At 44.5% G+C, this 16,117-nt stretch overlaps 1 protein-coding gene across 1 annotated transcript in view; it reads left to right on the top strand.

Annotated features, from left to right (window-relative positions):
* The first annotated feature begins 334 nt into the window (after positions 1-334).
* PLEKHD1 (pleckstrin homology and coiled-coil domain containing D1) overlaps positions 335-16,117 on the top strand; it is a 38,299-nt gene continuing 22,516 nt past the window's right edge. The window contains exon 1 of the mRNA XM_084827672.1: positions 335-542. Coding sequence (XP_084683798.1) covers positions 394-542 — 149 coding nt within the window. The 5' untranslated portion in view covers positions 335-393. The remainder of the gene's footprint in view (positions 543-16,117) is intronic.

The following is a 16,117-nucleotide window of genomic DNA, read 5'->3' as shown; positions in this document are numbered from 1 at the left end:
AAGCAGATATAAACTCATTTGAAACATGTATCTGTGTCTACGGTAGGGTGTGAATGCCACAATGCTGCACAAACACTGAGCATGGCCTGCTATGAGATCTGAGTGCTCTGATGAGGCTGTCTTCAGTCTGGTGTGGAATGTTCCCTCTCTCTCCAGTGTATCAGCACCGGTATGGAATGAGGAAGCTCTCCTCTGCATCAGGGAGGCAAATATTGACTGAGCACTGAGCAGTCCAGTTATTGATTCAAAGCGTAGCCTCTGTCTCTCTCTCCAGAGCGAGTGCTTACGTCCTTCTGGTTCATTGCATTTAATCAGATTCCCTGAGCTGCAGAGCAGAGGCAGAGAATTAGATTTGAAAATCTCTCTCTCTCTCTCTCTCTCTCTCTCTCTCCAATGTTCACTTCTAAATCCAACTCCGTCTCTCCTTCCCCGTCCATGGAACCAGCAGATTCGGATGCCTTGGATATCAGCACCAAAGTGCAGCTGTATGGAGTGCTTTGGAAGAGACCCTTTGGGAGACCATCAGCCAAATGGTCCAAGAGGTAGGAATTTGCAGGATTTGCTTGTGAAGAACTGCATTTGCAAAATTAAAAGCCTTTGCAGGGGCTGAGGGGAGGGGATAATAGGGTTCATGCTGGAAAGGGAAAGCCAGAAGATCATGGGTAGGCTCTGAGGGAGTCTTAAGCTAGGCAGATGGGTCCAAGAGACAAGGGGGAGAGCTCAGAAAGGATGCTAAGGCAAAGTTCAGCATCATGGGCACCTAGGGGTTAAAAAAACAGGTTTACTTTTCTGGAATTTGTAGGCTTACAATGTGGCAATCAAATCCAGGTGTGTGGGAGAGAGGAGGATATATCTAGATTGATTGATTTCCTCTTTGTACACTGGTGTGGTATCTTTATCAGCTCTCCTCTGGTGCTCCTCACAGGGGAAAATCATAGCTGGTATTGGCTCAGCTGTAGGTTGGAATATATGTGGCCTTTGGAGGTCCACAGAGCATGTATTTTAATGGAGTGTGGTGCTAAGTTGAGCAGGGAGCTGCCCTGCCTCTTGTAGGGAACAGCAAGGGTTAAACCGGAGCTGTGCCAAGACCTGAAGTGGTTCTTTTGCTACCTTTTTGCTGAGATAATGTGTGAACTCAATTCCACAAAGCTTTTTTGAGATCTCTGTTTGCATGCCTGGAAGGTGAAGGCACAGGCACTGGCCAATAGAGCAGCCATTCCCAACCTGTCGTCCTTCAAATGTGTTAGACTACAACTCCCATCATTAAGAAAAGGCATCTGGATTCCAGCACAAAAAATTAAAAGATAAGCAAGCACCCAGTTCAGCAAAGATGATAGCCTAAATGGCCTTAGAGGTCAGGTGTCAGACCCTTTGGATGCGAGGGTGTTGTAGTCACTGCCTGTTATTGCTGGGAAGTTGGAAATGGCTCTGGTGTTTTGGTTGCTAGCCATGTTCAGTTATTCTGTACAATTACCAGGTTTCAGAAGTGCTTATGTAGGGTCTATGTAAACGGTTCTTTTTAACGCAAGATGTATTGCACTAGTCAACATCTTCAGTAGCATTTGAGTAACAAAGTGTCTGTTTTCCCCCATATTTGGTACTTCCTACATCGTGAGATTATTTTATAAATGTACTTAAATGTATACCCCATCTCCTCATGAAGGCTTGTAGGATACATACATAGGCTTGGAACCAGAGTTCCCAGGAGCAAAACTCTGCTCACAGGATGCTCCTGCTGGAGGAAAGCAGGCAGTTGATTTTGCAGATTCCTCTTCCCCTGCAATCCCTTTGCGTCCTCATGAAAAATTGCTTTGGAGAGCTCAGGGGTGCTCCAGAACAGGGTGGGAGGTGGTGCTGGGTTGTAGGGGGAAGGGGGAATGAGCAAATGTCACTTCCCCATCCCATTCTTCCATCAGGAGCCTCTGCTGGGTCCATCCAGAGAGCTTTGGCTGTTAGGCGGTATAGGAATGTCATCAATGACTAAATCCTGGATCCTCCTGCAAACAGAAGGAGCCCTTCCATTTGCAGAGGGGCAGCTCTGGATCCAACCCTTTACCTATTTAATTAAAATGCATATTTATATAGCACCATTAATATACAAGGCCCTTTCCAGAATAAGATAAGCAAAAACAGGTCTAACTTTAAAAGCAGACAAGCTAAATTTAAATGTGTGGGGTGGGGGTGGGGGTGGGGAGAATGTAAGGTGGGGGAAGCACGGGAAAAGCAAAGGTTACCAAGGATATATGTGAGCAAATGTAAATAGACATACACTGGCTTTATTTTAGGTGACTGGGTCGATGGGAATTGTAGTCCAACACCATCTGGAGGGGGCACAGAAGGGTTGTTGCTCAGTGGTAGGGCACCTGCTTTGCATGCAGAATGCCCCAGGCTCAAGCCCCAGCATCTTCAAGTAGGGCTGGGAAAGGGTCCTGTGTGAAGCCCTGGAGGGCTGCTGCCAGTCAGCGTAGAGAGACAATACTGAGGAAGACGGACCAAGAGTGACTGGGTATAAGGCAGCTTCCTGTGTTCCTGCTTCATGGAAACAGTGGATTTGAACTGGGATTCGAAGGAGGAGAGAGAGAGGCGCCACCACAAAGGTACTCTGTAAGGTTGTTCCAGGCATAAAGGGCAGCAAGAGAGAGAATGGGTGGAGTCACTCAAGAGGGCAGGGGACAGGGGTGCAGACCCCGGGGGCCAAATCTGGCCTGCCTGGGGCCCCAAGCCAGGCCACACCCCTCCACCCTCTCCCATCCCCTCCAACCATCAATCACTTGGCACTTTCCCGGCTTTTGCACGGTTTCACCCTCCATTCTAAAAGCTTGGAATGGCTCTCCTAAGGCTTGGTGACTGGCAGGAAGTGCTGTAAGCTAAAATATGCTGGCAGTTTTGGTAAGTTGGCCCCACTCTTTATGCCTTTGGCATGCGGCCCCCGAGCACTTCTCCAAAATGGAATCCAGCCCTCAGGCTGAGAGAGGCTCATCAGCTCTGGCACAGGAACACAGGAAGCTGCCTTATACCGACTCAGGCCCCCCACGCTTGTGTTCCTGGGAGCTCACAGCAGCCTAAGCAAAATATCCCAGAGAGCGTGGAAATGTGTGGAAAGTCTGCTCACAAGCGGAGGGAAGTTTGAATAACTTCAGCTTCTGAAGTAGGAGCCACTTGAAATGACAGGGAGGCTGCTGACCTGAAAGTTGCACTCTTTTAAGAACTTACTCCTGAGTAAATACAGACAGGTGTGGCAAGATTGTTATGGAAAAATACTGCTATATAAATGTCGTGTGGCACCACTATTTTAATTCCGCTTCCAGCTGACGGATAAATCTAGAGGGAGGGATTTAACCACTGCTAATTTAAGAAATCGTTACTGTAGCAGCAGTAAAGTACCCCAGTGTGGAAAGGGCCTCTGTCAAGGAATTTATGGCTCCGGTCATCTTTTCTTTGTTCCATAAATTTAGCATAACACAAATTTGGCTAATTTGTAATGAGAAGAAATGACAGTCAAGGTATTTCATGTTCATAAGCAAGCCATGTTTAAAAGGCCAAAGTCATTGGGTTTGTGAAAGAAGCCAAGACTGCCGTTTATCCCCTGTGAGTGGGAATAATAAAGGGCAAAGATTCTTTTGCCGTTGGCCGAGAGTCATTTCATTCTAACCCAGACTCTTCCATGCAAGTCTGCAACTCCAGCCTCTGAGTGCTATTATTAATTTAACACAATTTTATAGCCTGGATGATAAAGAAAAACTCTTACATTGCCCAACAGCAAAAACTCTAATTTGCGCCAATGGGAGCTTTTTTCTATCGCTAATTAAAATGTGGGAGGGATTTTCATTGGAATTACCAGTGTGTGTGAGTGTGAGTGTGTGTGAGTGTGTGTGAGTGTGTGTGTGTGTGTGTGAGAGAGAGAGAGAGAAACCTCACCTTCCTGTATCCCAAATGCACGTTTGTATTTTATATTTCATTTTTAATGTTACTATAGGAATATATGGGCAGTATGTATTTGAACTTTCAGCAAAGGAGACCGTTACCTTGTTGTGGTGCTGGAGCTTGAGCACCTCAATGACGTCATGAGCTAAACCGTGAAGGGACACCCAAGACGGGAAGGTCATGGCAGAGAGGTCAGACTAAATACGATCCCTGGGGAAGGAAACGGCAACCCACCCCAGTATTCTTGCCATGAAAACTAAATGGATCAGTACAACCAGAGATTTGTCGGTATACCATCGGACGATGGGACTCCCAGGTCGGAAGATGGTCAAAATGCTACTGGGGAGGAACAGAGGATAAGTTCAACTAGCCCCAGATGTGATGACGCAGCTAGCTCAAAGCCGAAAGGACGGCTAGCAGCCGATGGTGCTGTTGGTGAACGACGAATCCGATGTTCTAAAGATCAACACACCACAGGAACCTGGAATGTAAGATCTATGAGCCAGGGCAAATTGCATATGGTTATTGGGGAGATGTCAAGATTAAATATAGACATTTTGGGTGTCAGTGAACTGAAATGGACTGGAATGGGCCACTTCACAACAAATGACCACCAGATCTACTACTGTGGACAAGAGGACCACAGAAGAAATGGAGTAGCCTTCATAATTAATAATAAAGTGGCTAAAGCAGTGCTTGGATACGATCCAAAAAATGACAGAATGATCTCAATTCGAGTTCAGGGTAAGCCATTTAACATCACAGTGATCCAAATATACGCCCCAACCACAGATGCTGAAGAAGCAGAAGTAGATCAGTTCTATGAGGATCTGCAGCACCTACTGGATAGTATGCCAAAAAAAGATGTTATTTTCATTACAGGAGACTGGAATGCTAAGGTGGGTAGTCAAACAACACCTGGAATTACAGGCAAGCATGGTCTGGGAGAACAAAATGAAGCGGGACATAGGCTGATAGAATTTTGCCAAGACAACTCACAACTCAGACACTCTCTTCCAACAACCTAAGAGACGAGTTTATACATGGACTTCACCAGATGGTCGACACCGAAATCAGATTGACTACATCCTTTGTAGCCAAAGGTGGCGGACATCTATGCAGTTGGTAAAAACAAGACCTGGAGCTGATTGTAGTTCAGATCACGAACTTCTTATTGCACAATTTAGAATCAGACTAAAGAGAATAGGGAAGACCCACAGATCAGTTAGATATGAGCTCACTAATATTCCTCATGAATATGCAGTGGAGGTGAAGAATAGATTTAAGAGACTAGATTTAGTAGATAGGGTCCCAGAAGAACTATGGACAGAAGTTTGCAACATTGTTCAGGAGGCGGCAACAAAAAATGTCCCAAAGAAAAAGAAAACCAAGAAGGCAAGATGGGTGTCTTCTGAGACAATGGAAGCAGCCCAAGAAAGAAGGAAAGCAAAAGGCAACAGTGATCAGGGGAGATATGCCCAATTCAATGCAAAATTCCAGAGGTTGGCCAGAAGAGATAAGGAATTATTTTTAAACAAGCAATGCGCGGAAGCGGAAGAAGATAATAGAATAGGAAGGACAAGAGACCTCTTCCAGAAAATTAGAAACATCGGAGGTATATTCCAGGCAAAAATGGGTATGATCAAAAACAAAGATGGCAAGGACCTAACAGAAGCAGAAGAGATCAAGAAAAGGCGGCAAGAATATACGGAAGATCTGTATAGGAAGGATAATAATATCGGGGATAGATTTGACAGTGTGGTCAGTGAGCTAGAGCCAGACATCCTGAAGAGTGAAGTTGAATGGGCCTTAAGAAGCATTGCTAATAACAAGGCAGCAGGAGATGACGGTATCCCAGCTGAACTGTTTAAAATCTTGCAAGATGATGCTGTCAAGGTGATGCATGCCATATGCCAGCAAATTTGGAAAACACAAGAATGGCCAACAGATTGGAAAAAATCAACCTATATCCCCATCCCAAAAAAGGGATGCACCAAAGAATGTTCCAACTATCGAACAGTGGCACTTATTTCACATGCCAGTAAGGTAATGCTCAAGATCTTGCAAGGTAGACTCCAGCAATTCATGGAACAAGAATTGCCAGATGTACAAGCTGGGTTTCGAAAAGGCAGAGGAACTAGAGACCAAATTGCCAATATCTGCTGGATAATGGAGAAAGCCAGGGAGTTTCAGAAAAACATCTATTTTTTATTTACTATTCTAAAGCCTTTGACTGTGTGGATCATAACAAATTGTGGCAAGTTCTTGGTGGTATGGGGATAGCAAGTCATCTTGTCTGCCTCCTGAGGAATCTGTATAATGACCAAGTAGCAACGGTAAGAACAGACCATGGAACAACGGAGTGGTTTAAGATTGGGAAAGGAGTACAGCAGGGTTGTATACTCTCAGCCTACCTATTCAGCCTGTATGCAGAACAAATCATGCGACGTGCTGGGCTTGATGAAGCCAAGGCTGGAGTTAAAATCGCTGGAAGAAACATTAACAATCTCAGATATGCAGATGATACCACTTTGATGGCTGAAAGTGAGGAGGAGCTGAGGAACCTCATGACTAAGGTGAAAGAAGAAAGTGCAAAAGCTGGGTTGCAGTTAAACCTCAAAAAACCCAAGATTATGGCAACCAGCTTGATTGATAACCGGCAAATAGAGGGAGAAAACGTGGAGGCAGTGACAGACTTTGTCTTTCTAGGCGCAAAGATTACTGCAGACGCTGACTGCAGCCAAGAAATCAGAAGATGTTTACTTCTTGGGAGGACAGCAATGACAAATCTTGATAAAATAGTTAAGAGCAGAGACATCACACTGACAACAAAGGTCTGCATAATTCAAGCAATGGTATTCCCTGTAGTAACCTATGGCTGCGAGAGCTAGACCATAAGGAAGGCTGAGCGAAGGAAGATAGATGCTTTTGAACTGTGGTGCTGGAGGGAAATTCTGAGAGTGCCTTGGACTGCAAGAAGATCAAACCAGTCCATACTCCAGGAAATAAAGCCTGACTGCTCACTTGAGGGAATGATATTAAAGGCAAAACTGAAGTACTTTGGCCACATCATGAGAAGACAGGATACCCTGGAGAAGATGCTGATGCTAGGGAAAGTGGAAGGCAAAAGGAAGAGGGGCCAACCAAGGGCAAGGTGGATGGATGATATTCTGGAGGTGACGGACTCGACCTTGGGGGAGCTGGGGGTGGCGATGGCCGACAGGAAGCTCTGGCGTGGGCTGGTCCATGAAGTCACGAAGAGTCGGAAGCGACTGACCGAATAAACAACAACTTGTATTTGAACAGAACTTAAGCATGGCATGTAGGGAAGAAACCTATCTCTTCAAGCAGCCTTGTATTGAAGCACTCACCACTGACGACAAGGAATTGCATGCAGGTGAGCAAACAGGCTGCCAGAGGAGAGATGGAGTGCTCCGTCCCTCATTTGCACCCAGCATAGAAACCAGCGGGATGCCAGAGTAGTGAAACATCCACATAGGAATGCAGCCGGCTGCTAGAGGAGGGAGGGAACTCTCTGTTCTTCCTCTGGTTAGTTGAATTTTTGCAGTTTTGTGCATTTATTTACAAGACTGTCTTAAAGGAGTCGTACAACTGTAATGGTGTGCTGTTGGCCTGGTGAAAGACCAAAAGCTTCTTGAGATGGGGATGGGGAGGAAAGCCCTCATTGTATGACCCACACAAGAACATGGTGGGACCCGACTGTGACCCAGAGTTTGTGAAGCACTGTGCTGTACTATTATTTGCAAAAGTTGCAGGGTTGTGTAAGAGTTGGTATTGATTAATCAGGGGAAATGCCTGAGCAAATGCAACATGTCCAGATAGGGAAGTGCAATTACCAACTGGAGAACGGAGGTATCAGCAGGTTATCTATGTACTGAAATGCTTTGGAAGCCAGTAGACGCAATCTTGAAAACTGATGCAGTATTAAGGTCCTATAATGGTATTAGTGCTAGAAATTATTACAGGAAACCTAGGGTTCTTCGATTTATAAGAATAAAATGTAACTAAATGAAACAATGAAGATCCCCCCAACCCCCCGGACCAGATTTTGTAGGCACATGGGGACGGCTGCGTGGGAGAGGGGCAATTGCCTCATTCCTTATTCTGCTGATGGAAGTAGTTTTGTCAGCAGAACAACTTCATTGGACTGCACACGTATTTCATAGATTTGTCATAAAGACTGAAATGGGGGGAAAGCTGGATATAAATCTGATAAATATACAAATTAATTAAAATGGCACAGTTTTAAATTATCCAGTGCTCATAACAGGATTCCTGAGAGCATCATATTAAATAATGGGTTAGATCCAGAATTGCACTGAGTGGAACTCTGCCACTGGATGTGCCCACAGATGGGGTGGAGGCTGTTTCTAGACAATTTGCCTTTCCTCTTGCAGCCCCCTGTGCTCCTGAAAATCTGCTTCAGAGGGTTGGGGCACCAGGGTTGCAAGAGGGAATCACCAAAATTGCTCCCCCCCCCCCCAGTCTTCTGCCTGCAGGAGAATCCCCTGGATCTGATGCACTTCCACAAATAGAAGGACTCCTTCCATTGGCGTAGCATCTGGTCTGGATCCAACCTAGTAAGTCCTTTGAGTGGAAGGACGACATGACTCAACCCATTCCTATAACTGCTAAGGGAGCTTGGTGAAGATCAGGTAATCCACCTTCCACAAGCAAAAGCAATTTCCGCTAACGCAAAGCCACTGTCAGGATTGGAGATAACTAGCAGTTCAGATTCAGAAGGGGAACAGCCAGAACCGGGGGAGGCATCTTCCCGAGTGAGTTCAGATATGGATAGGCATGCTTCTCAGGATGCTAACACCCAGATGGCTGGGCCTGACGCCCCCCCTTTTGCTCCTCCATGACAACCCAGGAGGAGATCGCAGGGCGTGACCCAAGGGATGCTAGACTGCAGTGCAGAGCTAAGAGGGAAAAGTTAGAGGCAGAGCTCAGACAGTTGACCCTGTTGGTGATGGGGAGCATCACTGGAAGGGAGGGGCATCCCTCCCCAAGTTATTCTAGCCAGCAAGTCTTGTTTCAAACTGCTGGCAACATTGTAGCTCCCATTTGGATCCCCTGTTGCCATTCCTTTGTAGCCTGAGAGTCTTTGAAGATTTCCATCTGTAATGAACCTGTTGATAGTGAATTAAAGGTGTGAGACTGCAGCCTCTCTTCTTGTGTGTGTGCATGGGGGGGGGCAAGGGAATGTGACAGCCACCATTGGATACAACCCCTGGTGTTTATATGTCATGAGCCTAAGATCTAGAATCTGAAAATGCAAATGCGCATATCATGTTTATGACAATCCACTGAGCATCTCCTGGCCTGCACAAATCCCAATTTTCTAATTGGGTGCTTCCCCTATTTACATTTATGGTTATGGTTCTTTGCTTTTGAGATTGTTTGTTTGAAGTTGTTTTAGATATATGTTTCTTTTGTGTATATTGTCTGTTTATGTGTTTTTTATGTAAATAGTTTTTAATCGCTGTATATTCTATTTTTAATGTTTTTAATCCTTGTAAACTGCCCAGAGAGCTCCAGCTATTGGGCGGTATAGAAATGTAATTAATAACAACAACACTCTATGCCAGCTGGTGTAAGAGCTATTCTCAGGGGGATCGTGTCCATATTACTGGGTCCCATCATGCCCTTGAATTCAGCAAGACAAGCCTGGGAACCACAAATACGCTATATCCCATTGGGAGCATCTCCCATTGAAGCATCTAATTTTTAAGAAGTTACCTAGAATCCCACACACTGAAAAATGGTTGTTTTTGGTGTGTGTGTGTGTGTGGGGGGGGTCTTAATAAATAATGATTCTCATCCACTTAGTGCAGACTTCCCCAACTTAGTGCCCTCCAGATGTTTTGGACAAAAACTCCCAGTGTTCCTGGCCATTGGCCATGCTTGACTGGAGCTGATGGGAATTGTCCATAAAGACAGTTCCTGCAGTCTTGTTTCCCCATGGTTCTGTTGCCACAGTGTGTGATAGAAAAGTGTGGGTCTCCAATGAAGCACACAGCCTCTCTGATGGAACATACAGCTGCAGCTTCAGATTTGAACAGCCCTAGCAGCTGTCTTGTTCCACTTTTATGAGAACATCCCCAAAGGAGGAGAATCACCCCAACAACAATTACTTGCTATATGTAGCTATTCCCAAAAAAACATTGTTAGCTCCAAGGCCCAGCAGTGATGTTATGATCTCCTGGGAATATGGCTCTTTTGTGTTTTCAAAACACTATAAATATTACCTTGCTAATCGCACTGACTATACATATTAGGAGCAAAAATATTTATCTTCGGAAAACAGGCTTTTTGAGAGTTGATCATTACACACACACACACACACACACACACAATTTTCATATATTCACTCCATGTAAGTCAGCCTTCCTGAGCCTGGTCCCCTCCAGATGTGTTGGATTACAACTCCCAGTATCCCCAGCAACAGGTACTGAGAGACATACTGAGCATTTCTACACCAGGCTTTTATTGCACACTCATGATTGGTCATTCATGGAAGTTAGTGGGTTCCTTACATGACATCATCAACCTCCAGGGCGTCTCCACACTTGTGACCTTTATCCTGGTTTTTAAAAGATTGGGGATAATGCAGTAATAAATGTAAATCTGCTTTAATGGCCGTATGGAATTGCACAATTCTGCTATAATGACAGTGCCATCTAGTGGCTCTAAAATGAAACATATCGAACTTGCCAAGAACTTACCAAGAAAGACAGCTCCAAAAAAACAGCCCATGTCAGACCATTTAAGGAGTTGATCTTAATCCCACAAAGAATCCAGAAGCAGAAGCCCCAGTAAATTGTGGGATAAAAAGCCTGCTGTGGAGAAGCCCACTGCCTCTGATACTGGAGGTAGCATATAGCCATCATGGCTAGGAGCCATTGATTGGTTTATCCTCCATGAATTTCAAAGCTGTCCAAGTTGATGGCCATCACTACTTCTTGTGATAGCAAATTCCATAGATTAGATACACACTGTGTGAAGAAGTACTCCCCTTTGTCTGTCCTAAATCTCCCACCTTGGATGACCCTGGGACCTAGTATTGAGATTAGCATCCATTTTTTCCACACCATCCATATTTTATACACCTTAATAACTCTACTGCTTAGAACTGCGTACTACTGAGTTAGTCAATGCCACATTGACAGTCTCTGCACCTCTGCCAGAAGCCAGCAGGAATGTCTTGTGAGGCCATGGAGACTCTTAATGTAATTATTACCATCACCATGATAAGTATTCCTAAATGTTATGGCTTCCTGCTAGCATTAACAACATTGTGAGTGTGAGAGTGAATATGGTTGTCACATGCACCTATTTGTGAGTTCTTTTGCCATCACTGATGGTAATACATGGCATGTCCATTGCAGTTTTGGAACTGTTCTCAAAAGGCTTCTGTGTGTTGATTTTATTTTTATTTTTTGAAGGAGAAGGCTCTTGGGTCCTTTAGGGAGCTTTTCTGCAGAGGCTGTTGGAAATTAAATTGACTGGCTATTTGCAGTCTGGTCTAGACAATTTCACCACTCTGTTGACTTCTGAAGGGTAAATACTGCAGTTAATGGAGGAAACAGGCTTCCCAAACCTACATTAGCTTTGTGTTATGAGGGTGCTAATGCTGGATCAAGGCTAGTGCTCAGAAAAGCTAAGCAGGCAGGGAAAAGTCCCTCCTACTACCATACAAAAAATAACCATCATTACTATATAACACACTTCACCTGGGAAGTATTCTTGTGTCTTTTCCAATTGTTGTGTGAAGTTCTATAGTTTTTTATAGATTGTGGAAAAATTAGCACAAAACCTTTCAAAACTTGTAAGCAGGGCACAGACTGTTTTTTTCCTAGTCTGTGCAGCTGCAATGTTATGAAATATTCAGGGCACAATCCTATGCAAATTTAGACATGCTGTCTGGGGAATGCTGGGAACTGTACGGCTTTTTTTGTGTCTAAACATGCATAGGATTGCACCGTTAGAGCATTAGCCTACTAAAAATAAGACTGAACTTTACAATAATTGCAAAAGAAAATTTATTGTTGAGAGAGTGATCAGATTAGCATCAGAAGCACCATACTAAAAGTTGTAATGTGCAGCAAGATGCAAAGTTGTTGTTGTTGTTTTCATCCTTTTATTGCAAGCAGCTGAAAGATAACAGTTTTTGTGCTGACACAACTGCGTTTGTCAACAGAACCAATACAGGGGAAATTCCCCCTTGGTTTTTTGGTAAATGAAGCTTTTCAAACATAAAAGCTTCACACCTTTAGTAGAGTCGTTTGTGTCTCTTTATTATCAGCACAATAATCTTGGGGAGGAAAAACCCCAAAATTCCCTCATACTTCTAAAGCTAATCTTATGCATTTCCTTTGCTATATCAGCATTAGCACCTGTTGATATTAAAAAGTCACTGTTATAACCTTTTGGCTCCATCGCAGCTCTGGTGCTAGTATTCAGACAGTCTTTGGCTTTGCATACAATTGTGCATTCAAGTCCATTTTTTCTGTGGCTCCATTTCATTGTGTCAGTGTTGCCTTTGAAGCTACACTTGGCTATTTTCAGGAGCTGGTGGAAGATCTGCCATGATCAAGTACAATGCATCATCAAGCTCTTTCTATCCTCTCCCATTAGCATTCATGCTTGAAATGTCCTTTGCAAGTCCACACCTGTACGTGGTGTGTGTGTGTGTATGTGTATGTGTGTATGTGTATTCAGTTTATGAGTTGCCCTATAGCTGAAGATCTTAGGGTGACATACATAATAAAACTGGTAATAAAACACATTTTAAAAAAATTAGAAGAATTTAAAAGGAGCAACAAGAATAATTTGAAATAATGCAAAAATAAGAGATAACTGTCAAAGCAGCTAAAACATGGAAGAAGAAAATCATAAAATTCAGCTTTAGTGGCTCAGTGCAAATTAAATATTTTTTTGAGGTCTGAGAAAATGAAAAGGTCTTTGCCTGGTGCCAAAAAGTCAACCAAGTAGGTGCCAGGTGGACCTTTCTCAGGAGGCATCCCACATTTTGGGGGCCACCACAGAAAAGGCCCGCTAGCTACCTGCTGAATCTTGGTATGTAGAGGCCCTCTGAGCAGTGCCTCAGAAGATGATGATAAGTAACAATATTTATATGTTGTTTAGTTGTTAAGTTGTGTCTGACTCTTCGTGACCCCATGGACCATAGCACACCAGGCCTTCCTGTCCTCCACTCTCTCCCAGAGCGTGCTCAAGTTCATAACAATATTTATATACCAGTTCTCATTTGAAACAAATCTCAAAGCAGTTTACAAAACAATAAAACAACAACAAAACAAAGGAACAAAAAAGACCACTCACGCATATATACAATAGTACCATGAGACTGGTACAAAGACAGCTCATGGTTGGGGGAAAGACAAAGGAAACAGATATGATGCTCTCAGGGCACAGGTAGGAATGTGGGAAGAGGCCGTCCTTCAGATACTGTGGTCCCAAGCCATAAAGGGCTTTATAAGTTAATACCATCACCTTGAATTGGGCCTGAAAATGAACTCAGCTAGGGAAGATGATACAATACTGGCATAATGTCATAACACCCAGTTCGTCAGCATCCTAGCTGCCGTATTTTGCACTAATGGAAGTTTTCAGACCATCTTCAAGGGTAGCTCCACACATTGCAGTCATCTAACCGGGACATTCCCAGGGCATGGATCACTGAATCCAGGCTGTCTCAATCCAGGTAGGGCCATAGCTGGTATATTGACCTAAGCTGGGGAAAGGCACTCTGTGCCAAAGAAGACACCTTTGCTTCTAGTGACAAAGTTGGATCTAACCCCCCCCCCCCCGAGCTAGGAACCTGATCCTTTAGGGCAAGTGCAAACCCTTCTAGACTAGGTTGAACATCAGTCACCTGGAGAGATGAACCACCCATCGGCAGTACCTGCATCTTGTCTGGATTTTACGTTGGTTTATTGGCCCTCATCCAGTCCATTACCATAGCTAGGCACTGATTAAGCTCTTCTACTACTGCACATGGATCAGATGCATGAGAGAGAGCTGTCTGTCATTATGGAGAGAGAGACAGTGCTGTGTGCCTTATTGCACCCTCAAGCTGTCCCATTTTGTAGCAGCAGATACTGGCAGCACTTGTTCAGGTCAAACAAATGATGATGAACTAGCCACTTTCTTGGAAAACATCTGCTGATTATATTCCTCTATTGTTATTTCAGACAGTGCGCCATACAGCAGGGGTGAAGAACATGTGGCTCTCCAGATGTTGCTGGACTGCAGCTCCCATCAGCCCTTGCCAGCATAGCCAATGGTGAGGGCTGATGGGAGTTGCAGTCCCACAATGTCTAGAGGGTCACGTGTTCCCCATCCCTGCCATACTGGATTCCTAAAACTCTTTCACCAGCTGCAGCAGCGGTAGCCTAAGAAAGATCTCGGCAAAGAAATAGCAACACAAGTTCATGAAATTCACTACTAGCCATCAGTGTGCATGAATAAAGTCGATAAATCCTGGAAGTTGTGGCAAAAGCAAGGATGGCCTGTGCAAATAGTATCAGTTTGTATATTTCTTCACCAAGTTGCTGCTGAATACTTGTGATGCCCCATGCCTTTCATACCTCTTCCTCCTTTGGCTCTGGAGAGAAATATAAAGTCTTGCTTGCTGTGCTGGCATGAAGACAAAGAAAGATAAACAGATCGCTGTCATCTCCTGCAACAATGGTGTCAGTGGACTAGGCTAGCTTGCCAGCTGTTTGAACAATCAAAGCATCAGCATCCCCAGTTGCTTGAACAACCGTAAAGCCCTGGTCCTTCAGATGTGTTCTCAGTTTGCTGCTGAATTGTTTATTGTTGAAAGGAATTCTTGTTTGCTGATCTTCAGCTTGATTTTGTTAGTGAAGACGATTTCTCAACCGCTCTTCTAGATCTGGTGGTATGTGTCATGTCCTCGATTGAGGGTAAAGTTGTAGATCCCTCAAACACTGTTGTCACTCCCAGGTGATATTTGTGCACATAGTTCCATGATGGCCAAAAATGATTTGTTCAGTCCATTGGATCGTATGTAGCAGAACCTTTCCATTTAGCACAAGCATCACTCCATTTGCTGATCTACATACTAGAGCACTGTCTGCCTGGGATACTCTTTGGACACCATGAAGACATTCCGGTGTATTTCTTTATTTGGAAAAGGAAGGTGCTGTTAAACCAAAGATCCTGGGTGTGAGTACAATTTGTACCTGAAGCAATCTGAAATGCTGCTGGATTTGTCAATGAGAGGAATCTCTTTTACATGAACGTTGGGTCCAAGTATTGATCACCCCTCTAGGTATTTGCATAGCATTTAGTTGTACAATGTTGTCTTTATGTTTAAATGAAATACAGGCATCTTATTATCTCCTGGCCAGTTTCCTTAGCTGTGTCAGCACTGACACCTGTTGATGCAACCTTTCTTGGTCTGTAGCTGATGATCCCCAGTCCTACTGTCCTCACAGACTACAGTCACAAAGCTGCCTTGTGTGGCACACAGCAGCCAAATGATGCTTCGTTATTTTAGAGTGGTTGCACACAAGTGCCCGTCTGGCTCAACGTTACTCTGCCATAGTCTTCATCTGTGACAGCTCCTGGTGACAAGTCATGCACCCTCCCACTCCGCCTTCCCTCCACCTACCCATTCTAGCACTCACTTGGCTGCTTCTTAGTGCTGCCTACCACCCTTCTGCTAACTGTGGCTGCAGTCCTAAGCACTCCTATCTGGGACTAAGGCCCATTGAACACAGTGGGATTTACTTCTGAGTAGGCACACAAGGATTGCACTGGGTGAGGTCTTTGAAATTCCCACGCTGGCTGCTGAAGCCTTCCGCAGTCTATGGGTGCTTCAACAGGAAGTGGAAATGGGCAACATCCTGTGGAAACAGGTCACTTCCTGTTTGGTTGAAGCATCGCCCCTCCCCTTTTCAGAACCTGGGACGAGGCCTCAGGCCTCAACGCCCACATGGGGCTTTTGAAGGCCCACAGGAGGGTGGCCTGCAGGGCCAGAGTGGTTGATCCTATCCATCCTGTTATAAGACCAGCCTGACAATGGGGGATGGGGGGGGGGAACTGCATCAAGTGGGACATTGCATTTTTAGTATGTTTCTTGTGCTAGTGATTGTTGTTTCAAAAAATAATTTCTTTTTCA

The sequence above is a fragment of the Heloderma suspectum genome, chromosome 1 (assembly GCF_057233095.1).
Source record: "Heloderma suspectum isolate Gila_16-S chromosome 1, 16-S_ref, whole genome shotgun sequence".
In the NCBI taxonomy this organism is placed as follows: domain Eukaryota; kingdom Metazoa; phylum Chordata; class Lepidosauria; order Squamata; family Helodermatidae; genus Heloderma; species Heloderma suspectum.
The sequence above is the reverse complement of the archived record's forward strand: the minus strand, read 5'-3'. Positions and strand labels throughout refer to the sequence as shown.